This window comes from Pocillopora damicornis, chromosome 2 (genome assembly GCF_964200805.1).
Source record: "Pocillopora damicornis chromosome 2, jaPocDami1.2, whole genome shotgun sequence".
In the NCBI taxonomy this organism is placed as follows: domain Eukaryota; kingdom Metazoa; phylum Cnidaria; class Anthozoa; order Scleractinia; family Pocilloporidae; genus Pocillopora; species Pocillopora damicornis.
The window spans coordinates 37,079,996-37,091,260 of record NC_142671.1 but is presented as its reverse complement, the minus strand read 5'-3'; the positions used below and the strand labels follow the sequence as shown (position 1 = coordinate 37,091,260).

The following is an 11,265-nucleotide window of genomic DNA, read 5'->3' as shown; positions in this document are numbered from 1 at the left end:
AGAATTTGTGAATTGACTTTATTAAGGTGATACGAATCTTGGCTCAATAATGCAGGTCATCTCGCTCAATTAGTCCAGTAAGGGAAGAGTTTATTCATGGAGAACTACATGAATCAATTTAGTGTTTACGTGTAGGAAGTTTTAAGTTTCTTCAACTCACATTATTTTTTCTCAGGGAAGTGTCTGAAGGTCGAAAAGTGAAGTGTTTTCAGGGATAGCTGAGCTGCAATTTTCTTTTTGGCACCAATTCTCATATATCTTCTTTCAGATTTGAATGATTTTATAAAGTTGAAGTCAAAATTATGTAATCATCATAGGTCAGTGTAAGAAAAATCTGGGCCTTGACAACTGTGAAGCGAACTTTACGCACTCTCTGCAAGAAAAGAATAATAAAAGCAGGGATTTGGTTCGTTTCCTTTCATAACTCCTCATAATCAATCGAAAGTTAAAAGACATGTAAAACCGACAAACAATTGAGGTTGAAAACGCTCTTCTTTATTCATCTCATGTTGCTGTACAAGAGAGACTCACAATGATAGGGACTCCCCAGTAATCTTCAAACTTCGAGTATTCTTGCCACGGCATGTTCTTCCAGTTGAAACTTCAAACCTTTCTTATCAAGGTTGGTTTTTACAAGGCGAAGATCCACAAAATGGCTCGGTGGCATCTCGTGTATCACCTTCTTGGCTCTGGAGGAAAAAAAATCAATAATGATCCGTGATTTTTTCGCTGAAATAGGAAGTATAAATATTGAGTCATGCACTTCGACGCCCTGGTAACCACAAAGATGAAGACAGCTTCCGAACAGCGCGTTCGAGTTGTAATTATGATCGTAAGCGATCAGAATAATTTCAGAGAAATGTCCACAAATGGACCTTTATCCAGCTTTGCAGTTTTGTAATCCGATGCTGTTAAAAAGTTATGATCACAAAACTCGGAAATTTAAGCGAATTTGGCGAATGAAAAAAACGTGCAAACCTCGGAGGTGACTCTAGACTGTCGGGTGCACTGCTTCTGAATATATGAGTTATGTTCGCCGCTTCTTATTCCGTAATTTCATAACAATGGACTGAATTTATACTGCAAAGTTACATAACAGAGGGTGACTATTTAGGGACTCGGGAGGGAAACCCATTAAGATTAAGTCAGATACATGTCTGTACACAGCAGTCGAAGCCAAAGTAATTACCTGTAATTGTTTTCATATCGACATTTCAGCATTTTCCCTCCTTCGACCAAAAGGTACATGATAGTGTCTCCCTTGATTGTTCCATCACAAGGAGTCATTTTCTCCGAGGTTGGTTCCCAGCCAAGCGTCTTGTTTTGCATGACAGGCCCGTCGATGGGAAAGTTGCCTCCTTGGAAATTGGTCTTGTGCACAAGAGTGTTGTCTTTGAGGCTGTCGAAGTAGGAAACATTTCAGAACGCAAAATGAATAAAACATCATGATGATATTCATCATGGAAATCCGTCGTGAATTTTCAGTAGTGTAGTGTTGCAGATTATGCAAGAAAATTTAAATGTTTTTTGTTTTAGATCATTCAAAGATGTAACTCAAAGATCTTTGTGTAATCTGCAAGTTGAAAGGCTGATTAACAGTTAAATAGTAAGTAATTACTCACCTCATTTCCACGGTGGCCGTGGCACACCTCCATCTTCAAATGTTAATTTCCTGTCGTATGTTAGACCCTCGGGAAATGCTTGCTTGAAATAGTCAGGGATACCAGCAGGGTACTTCATAAAACATTTGAATCCATACTTCAAGGTCGGTGCCACTATGTCAACGGCAAATGGAAGTGGTCCACCCTTTGTAACACGGAATGTCCCGGTTTGTTTGCCTCTGAAATATTCAGATGGAGAGGATTTTCGATATGGTAGTCTTTCATTAACGAAATCACCAGCATATGACTATTTTGGTGCGTTTTCATCTCATAAGTGACTTTCGTACAATGACTTCTGGACGAGTTACTATATGAAGCTTAGATTATAAACCCCTTTTTCCAAGACAGCCATACGCAGATGACACAAACGGAATGCATCCACGCAAAAGGACAACTTACAGGCTGATCGTTATTTCACATAAACTTACTCGTAAGGTTTGCCGGTGCCTTCTCCTTCGATGGTGAACGCATGACCATTGACACAGCCCTCCATAAGCCACGTCATCCTCATGGTATCGGCTAAAACCTGAACATTGGAAAAATTATCAAAAACCGTCAAGAGAAAAACATTTTCTATCTTGAGAGGCACTTAACCCGCCTATTCTATTAGCCATGTAAACTACAATTCACTTACACATTTTGAATGAGACATCTTAAAATCTGCTTCGGAAAGTCGAGGAACGAGCACTGTTACCGCCTAAGAGGTGTGTCCTGCAATTGAATCAAATTGATGGTACACCTCTTTGGTTTCCCAAATTTATAAAGTGTCACTCCACCCAAAAAGGCAATGATCAATTATGTCTCACGCGCCGGATAACGTGTACACAGATTTATACCCTTTTCCGACAGTTTGTGTAATCTTTTAAGCTTGACTGGGAATTATTTTTGCCGGAAATAACAACGTTCTATGTGACCTGTTTTCATGACGACCTAGCAAAGCACGAAGGTTCAATATGGCATAAACAGACTCTAAATATACCTAACATCAGTTATTAATGTTATTAAAGAAGTATTACAGACTGTTTTTTTTCTTTTTTCCGAAATGGAACTCGATGGAACCGAGCGATTCCACAGTTCAGGCCTGCAAGACCGGTAGAGTAAGTTTCAAGGCTAATCAGTTATGTAACTATAACCTTAAGTTGCTCCTAGGTATCGAAAGATTTCGATGATCATCTGCCTAAGAGAGACAATCAGATTGTGACATAAGCGATTGTCGCTTAAGTAACACGCCTTTGAGGAAGATTCCCCTTTTCTTTCTTACAATTGTTTTCTATCGTTGACAGTTTTAACAGTAAATTCAAACAAAGAGTTAAAAAAGGAAAGAAACGAACTAAGAAAGCTTTCAACGCCCGCGTGCGTTTTAAGCGTTTCCGGCGAGCTACCGCTGGCAGTTATTTTTAAAACTTATTAAAATAATCTCAAGCGAACCCCTTATTTGGGACAGAGGATTCCTTAACAACTTTGCCAGATGTCGCCGAATATTACGTAATTCTAATATTGTATAAGGTAATATTATAATGATAATAACAGTTTATTAAACTCTCTTGCAGTAACTTACTGAATTAACAAGTTATAATACAATGAAAACGTAAAAACTTGAAAACCTGCAAGCTTTTTTATATATGTAGTCAACATTACTATTCCACTTTAGGTCGCCATCGATGAATATTCCTAGAATCTTGTAAGTCGATACACGTTCTATACCGTTGTTGTCCACATTTAATGGTCTTCGAGTAAAGTTAGGATATGACATAAAGTTAATTAACATCTTTTTACATTTAATTGGGTTTAGTCTCATGTTGTGATACAGAAAAATTGTTAATGTCAGAGACGGTCGAATTGGGCAGACTGATAGAGTTCTTGAGTAGTATTTCTATGGCAGACGTGTCATCCACAAACTTGACTCTCGGGTGCAAATCAGCCAAAAGGTTGTTTGTCATTATTGTGAAAACTAAGTATCATTCCTAATTAAATTACCTGAGGCACACCTCCCTTGAGGAATTTCCAATCTGAAAATGTTGCACCTATTCTTAAGGCCTGCTGTCTGTCTGTTAGCAACGCAGAAATCCAATTAATGATCGCGGGATGAACCTGTAATTCGCAACTTAGTCAACTATATCAAAGCCTTTCGAAAGGTCAGCGAAGAAGACCCGGGCTCCTAGATCAGCACAAGCTACTGCCTCGTAAATGGCTTCTAACACGAATAGAAGAGCATGTGTTGTCGAGTGACCTGTACGCGCGAACTGTCGGGGGTCGATTTTCCATTTTTCCATAATATTGCATGAGGTAATATTGCATACCTTGTCATGTAACGCGCAAACTGTCGCGGGTCGATTTTTCCATTTTTCCATAAAATTGCATGAGGTAATATTGCATAAGGTTATGTAACTTTTAAGGTGCCTCCGTAAAGTTTTAACCTGTTTATGACGCACTCAGCGGCGTTGTGTTTTCATGCATAATTTGTATTCTCTTCTGCCTTTGAGATCACTAAAAGTTACCATATACAATAAACAAGGGTCGGACTGTTATTTTATTTAGTTAAAATTAAAAAAAACGGTTTCCGTTCTTTAGCTAAAACACAACAAAGGAAGATACCCACTAGCGGTAATCTTGCTTAATTTGAGTTGAATTTTCTCCAAGTGACATTGGTTAAATTCTTCAACAATTTCCCCAAACGTGAAGTTTGTCGTGCTGATCATTTTGAAGTCGAAAGTCGGTTACAAAGGCAGTTTCTTCGCTGGTAACACATCTTGATTCCTGCCTCAAACTTAAAATTTATTGACAATAGGAAAGGGACAAATATGTTAAACGCTCCTCCAGATCTTTAGGAATTCTACTGATGGAAACACGATGAATCCCATTCGGATGATCTCTCTTCTTTCTTCCAAAACGTTTCGTCATAAAACAGAACTTCGTCGAGATCGATATCTAAGCATTCGTAAACTTTTGAAACTGTTGTCTTTTGCTACCTTACCCCAGTATTTTCTCTTCTGTCGACTTCTTTTTCAGGCGCAGAAGACCTTTGGATATCACGAGTATCGTTGCTTGATACCCAAGAGTCTACTTATCCAAAAACTGTATCCTTCTATACACATTTTTAAATTACAATTGTGTGATCGTGTCATACATACATACCTACACTTTAAGCAAATGAAGATCATCGCAGTATATACTCAACTTAAGCAGTTGAGAAATAAGAAATAATGTAATAATGTTGAGAAATAATGTATTTTCCGCAGTACAAATATATGACTTTCATGTATTCTTATCACACCTTCTCCATCTACGGGTATATAACGAACTCACAATTGACCAGCTCCCAGTTGGCTTGATAGCTCAGTTGGTTAGAGCGCTGCACCGGTATCGCAGAGGTCATGGGTTCGATTCCCGTTCAGGCCTGAATTTTTTTCAGGCCTTATTTCTCAACTGCTTAAGTTGAGTATATACTGCGATGATCTTCATTTGCTTAAAATGTATTTTCCGCAGTACAAATATATGACTTTCATGTATTCTTATCATACCTACACTTTATTTCAAGTCGAATTATCTGAGCAGCTCTATTGAGCTAATATCTTCGAGAAAGAAAAATATTTAAATCAATTAAATATTCATTCATTAAAACTACTACTGAAAGTTCATTTTCTTTTTCTTTTTAGCTGTCTTAAAATCTTTAAATGATGTCATTGTTCTCATACTGTCTGAGAGCGAATTGTCGATCCGCCATGTTTGTTTTCTATGTTGACGCCTTATGCTCTCGTCCAGATCACGCACGGTCGAAAACTTGAATGGACTAACCCAATTTCAGTTACGTCCACTCCATAATTTCTACCTTGATGTTCCAATGTAAATATCAGCCCCATGCAATTTCCCTGGGCGAACACATATTGCACGAAAATTTATTCCTGCAACGATCATTACAATATCTTTGCCCGCAAATCTGGCGGGAGTTGTCTAAAGGGTAACTGACGCCAAATTTTTCCCTTTTTTTGTCCCAATACATTCCTCTTAGGTTAACTCTAATACTAAATGAGCAAATAAACGACATATTGTGTTAAACCAAATTTTCTACAAATTTTTTTTGACGCTTAATCGACTGCCAGCTCTCATCGAGAAATTATAAACTCTTTCTCACACGTAATGCTCAAATAAGCAACCAGCCTCGAACGAACAATTGATCCTGAGTGTCTACAAATCCACGAAGACACATTTTAAAGAATGAAATCTTAGCCATGGATAACCACCAATTTAAGGGTCTCATCAACATAAAAAATAAACTTTTCAAGAAGTATATTTCAGCAAGGTCTGTATATTATCACACCAAATTCAAACTTTATAGAAATGAAATTCATCACTGAAATCTAAATAAAGAATATTTTTTACAAACTGGATTGCAGCGGTACAATTAACGAAAATCCGTCACGTACCTTTTTGAAATTGTCTGTTAGACATACCTGAATTATACTTGTACATACAAAATCCCCTATTTTGCAGTGTGATAAGGGGATTTCACCTAGCAGACTTGTTTAACTCCAGCTTCGACAGATACACCATGTAGTTGTATAATTTGCTGCATGGTTACATAAAGCGGGGCGGAAACGGGTAAATTTTTTTTAGGGGGAATCCTCCAAACTGGTGCACGTAGTGGTGCATTTAAGTGCCACTCTCGCTAAGAGCGGTCCTCTCGACTTCCCGTCGGAAAAACGTTTTCTTTTATTTTTTGCCCATGAAAAGGGTTTAGGACACATGTTTCAAAAAAAGTTTAGTTGTTCACCAATTCTCTTTTTTTGCGTCGCCACAAGCCAAAAATGATTTTTGGCCAGACCACCCCTGTGGACAGCGATCGATAATGTAAATTTCAAAGATTTTGTCCAGCGTGCAGCGACTGCAACAATAATGTAGCTCACGGATTTCTATCTTGCTGCAAGTTACAAGGTGTATTCAGTTAGTTCACAGACAAAATATGGAAACATCAGCTGAATATTTTTCATACCAGCGTGATCAGAGGAGACCCTTCTCTTTGACCGTTATTTGCATATCAAAAATTTACTACTTTGAACGAAAGAATTCTCAAAATGTAGGCGTTAATCGGACTGAAAAAGTATATCAGTGCATAGATTATACACCAATGAGGTCACAGATTGCCTCAAACCCGCGGGTATATCTCTAGCTTTCATCCACCAACTTCTTAAAAACAACGCAAATCCATGTGTTTGCTCAATTGCGCTCGTGTCAAAGATCATTTATATGATTCTTAGAATTGACCAAGATCTCCTTTTGACCGTTCAAACTTCGTTCGTTTATCTTCCACGTTGAGGATTTTAGGTTTTCACAGCAACTGAATGGAGATTAGATGCCGAGTTGTCCTAAAACGTTGCGTAAACGTGATCGTTCGTAACGCTTGCGCGCTTGCGTGACTTACAAAGTAGACAAAAGTGATCGGAAGGCGCCTTCTCGATAATTTACGTTGAAATATCAGGTCATGACCTACGCAGTGTGGAGAAGATCAAAATTAAAGAATGAAATTTGGCACTCTGGTCACAACAAACATATCGCGTTGCTTAAAAGGACATAAAAACAAGTTAAAATAGGTTGCAGTGTTTATATTTACAAAACAACACGCATACACTCTGAAATAATTCTTGGAGTTTCTCCCGAGATTTAGTATACGGAACCCGATGAACTAACCCTCTTTCCGTAGATTTTTTCCCATCACTAATGATGTTACGCTCATATGGATCACAACGGTTTTGAGCGACAAACTCGACATTTCCCTGCGACCATCAAAATCAAGTGGACAAACCCAGCTTGATATAGTGCGTGACGTGATTGTGCAAATTTTTCCCCTTGCCATATGGCCTGTTTTTCGGGTTCTTCAAATTGAAACCAAAATTAGTGTAACGAATTAGAATCGAAAGTTATTAAAATGGACTGAATTACATTTTAATGAGAATTTTAACTTTTAAAAAGGTTTACTTGATTCATGGAAAGCAAAGATTTGAGTGGCTTTGGGTATTTAAGCCCTGATTTCTCTCCTGGTATGCCGGTGTCACAGCGAATTTGGACCCCCCACGGATTTGGACCCCCGGTCCAAATCCGCTAGCGGATATGGACCCCCCCTTCGCAGATTTGGACCCCCTTACCAAACATTACTTTTAAGCATCCTTTGTATCATATTTGGTAACTAATTCTATTTGCAAGCTTTTTTGTCGATGTTCTTTTCAATCACAACACAACATTCCTCAATAAAGGTTAAAAAAAAAAAAAAAAAACCAGCCATTTCGTTCCAGTTCTACCGCATTTATTATAGCGAGTCGTACAGTATACGCAAGAATTACATGTGAACAAACTACTCCATTCGAACTATTAAAATTGTTGCAATAAATCTTTGCTTCTTCTGATGCGAATCAACATTGGTACGAAGCGTCATAACAATAGTGGAGACTATTGCGTCCAGTCGCAAAAATAACTCAGTCTGATTTTCTAAAATAATCACATTAAACAGTTTTTGAACAAGAGCGAAGAAATTACTCCTGTTACAAGTCGTTCGTAAACCCTATGATAAGTTAAAATGTTTCTATTCCGAACTATTGGAACTCTCAGCATATTTTCAGATGCAAATCAACATTAATGTCAACGTCTTAACAAAAGTGGAGACTATTAAATCGAACTCAATCTTATTTTCTAATTTTACGATTATTACCTGTTGAGGGATCCGAAATAACACCTTAACAATTACCAAGACGTCTAGAGTCTGGCAATCTGCAGACAATGCAGAGCCACTGGTCATTTTGGCCACAATATGGAAAAAAATATAACACTTATCGGTATGTTCTAAACATCCGAGCTCTTTAAGAAACATTGGAAATGCGGTGAAAGTACTTGTTAACAGTCACAGCACAAGGAAAAATGTGAGGCAGTAAAAGAAAGCCAGACTGACTAGAGATGTTTCTGAAGTTTTCGGAATTAAAGTTGTAGTCTGATCACATGGGTAATATATTTGCAATTTATCGAGAGTGCAGGCTACCATTTAACTAAAAATTGGTTCGTAAGTGCCTATCCGGGCTATCTGCAATAGCAGACAAAACCAGAATTCTCTTGACAAAATCAAATGAGGCATGACGAATTTTTGTCTCGATTTTTGCATCCACTTAAAACTTCAAAACTGTCAAATTTCTTCGGAGCTTGATCTGCACATGAGACCAGCTGGCATAGTTTACCAATGGACTCAAACTCCAGTTTCAGGATTCATCGTACGTCGTTTCAAAGTTTTAAAATCCAGGAGTTTCGCGACAAAAGAAAGTTAATGCCTTCCAGGTAAATTTTAGTGAGTTCAATAACAAGCAGGTGGCAGCTTTCACGACAAATGGCGTTGGAAACTCAGTCTCCCTTCACTGCCTCACATTCTTCTTTTTGCTCTGGATGCTAAAAAATACTTTTACTACATTTCCAGTGTCTTCTCAGGTGTTCTGGTTCCAAATTAGGGCTGAAATACCCAAAGCCACTCAAATCTTTGCTTTCCATGAATCAAGTAAACCCTTTTAAAAGTTAAAATTCTCATTAAAATGTAAAATTCTTCAGTCCATTGGAATAACTTTCGATTCTAATTCGTTACATGAACTAATTTTGGTTCCAACTTATAGAACCTGCGAAACAGGTCGTATGACAAAGAGAAAAGTTTGCACAATCACGTCACGCAATATATCAAGCTGGGCTTGTCCAGTTGATTTTGATGGTCGCAGGTAAATGTCGAGTTTGTATTCTTAAACTGTGTGATATGTAAGGTGTATAAAAAGCATTTCAATTTGATTTTCGTTTATTTAGGGGTTCGTCAATATTCATTTCAAAACTCTTGTTTGAAAGCTTTCTGAAATTGATCAAAAGTACTTTGTTTCTTGTTTGATATTGCTCAGTCCAGATCAGACCATCAAAAACTCCGCTTGATTTCATTTAATAATGTTTGGAAGCAGAAAAATATAATAAACATCTGGAATTTATTAATTTTCTTCGCCCTGCTGACTCCAAACACTCAGTGATTTAATTAGAGTGACAGCCAATTATCAAATTAGTTCATTGAGCAAATTCCGACCGTTTTAAGAGGCTTTCTCTCTTATTTCCACCCGGTCAATTTCGCGTCAAAAATAATTTTGCCTGAAACTCTGTCAACAGGAAGACTTTACCTAGGAAAGAACTAAATTAGATTTGGTTTGATTCGAAATAATTTTTTGACTGCATTAGGGGCCATAATTATTTCCCAGGTTGACGTCTCTATCCTACACAGCCGTTGATTTTAGACCTTCATAGGCAAAAATATGCAAAAACCCCTGTACGTTTTCGATTTTTCAAAAGTTATGACCGTTTGAATCCGCACATGTACGAGCATTCGCGGTTTTTTCGCCTACACCACAATCGGTCATATCGGTTAAAACCTCTTACATCTACATGTTTACAAAAGCATTTTTTTATGTCATACACGCAAGGCGATATACTAGATAAATAAACTTGGAGAGTAATTTGACAGCAATGTTTATGCCGATGCAAGATAACATTCCTTCTGTTTTTGAAATTTAAAAATTTTAAAAGACCTTTTGTGTTGTTGATATAAAAACGAGCAGGCATCGATTTTCGCCCTTTTATCCCCAAATAGAGTCAGAGTTTAACAACCTTTGCAACACATCCCCTATCAGAAAATTGAGAGAGTACGCCGAGGTCACGTATGTCTAACACGAAGGAAGTCATCTTGTACGCTCACCTCTTTGATCAGTGTACTCAGGACTGGTATGCAGTTACGTCAATTCTCGAAGATCTTCTAAAGCAGCTGAAAGTCAAGAATCCTTTGCTGCAGAAAGTCCATCTAAGGTCAGATGAAGCCGGTTGCTATCACAACAGCTCCCGAGTAACCGCTGTGAGAGATGTCGCAAAAGGAGTTGGGGTTGAAGTTGATAGTTATCACTACTCAGAGCCGCAGTCTGGTAAAGACATTTGCGATCGTATCCTCTATCCAATGAAGTCCTCTAGGACATGAGAGATGCATTGACGCAACACCCAGTGAAAGGAACAACAGCTGAAGTGAGCATAGTCGACGAATCAGAGAACACTCTCCGTATAAATAAGATTGAGCATTTCAGTTAGTAGCTTCCACAACAGTGGCTGACAAAGAGCCAAGTTCAGAGCTTTTTCTCCCGGCTAACAACAATGCGACGAAAACATCAGGGTGTGATCGGGATACCGCTGGATGAGGAGGAAGATGTCCAATGCGTCGAGGAAAATTCCGAGAGACAAGATGTGGCCGACAAAGTTAACAAAGAGATCAAAGTCTCACATCCAATCTGCTACGACACGTATGATCTCTGTGAACGTTACCACAGTAACACACTTCAGAAGTTCAATATGGATTTGTTGAGAGCCATCTGTAGTCATTTTGAGGTCCCTGTAAAATTGAGAGACAAAAAACAGATCCTCATAGACAGACTGTCGGACGTGATTAGTGATTGTCAATGTGTTTCTCAGTAGACTTGTGTAAACAATGTCTTATACAGTGGCTGAAAGTGTAGAATATGCTCTACAGATACAATCTACCTTTAGTTCCGATATCAAGTTCTGACGG

At 38.2% G+C, this 11,265-nt stretch overlaps 1 protein-coding gene across 1 annotated transcript; it reads right to left on the bottom strand.

Annotated features, from left to right (window-relative positions):
- Positions 1 to 549: 549 nt before the first annotated feature.
- On the bottom strand, positions 550 to 2,166 carry LOC149051124 (GFP-like fluorescent chromoprotein amFP486). Its single transcript, XM_089193826.1, has 4 exons — positions 2,090 to 2,166; positions 1,634 to 1,840; positions 1,190 to 1,399; positions 550 to 689 (listed from the first exon to the last, which is right to left on the bottom strand). The coding sequence occupies exons 1-4, from the start codon at positions 2,164 to 2,166 to the stop codon at positions 557 to 559; spliced, it is 627 nt and encodes a 208-aa protein (XP_089049952.1). The 3' UTR covers positions 550 to 556.
- Positions 2,167 to 11,265: the final 9,099 nt, after the last annotated feature.

Bases quoted from the DNA above. Each gene is read 5' to 3' on its own strand.
- LOC149051124 (XM_089193826.1), bottom strand. From the start codon at position 2,166: ATGACGTGGCTTATGGAGGGCTGTGTCAATGGTCATGCGTTCACCATC. The intron at 1,400-1,633 runs GTGGAAATGAGG...CTACTTCGACAG, and splicing joins GGAGGTGTGCCACGGCCACC to CCTCAAAGACAACACTCTTG. The intron at 690-1,189 runs GTAATTACTTTG...TTTTTCCTCCAG, and splicing joins CGATATGAAAACAATTACAG to AGCCAAGAAGGTGATACACG.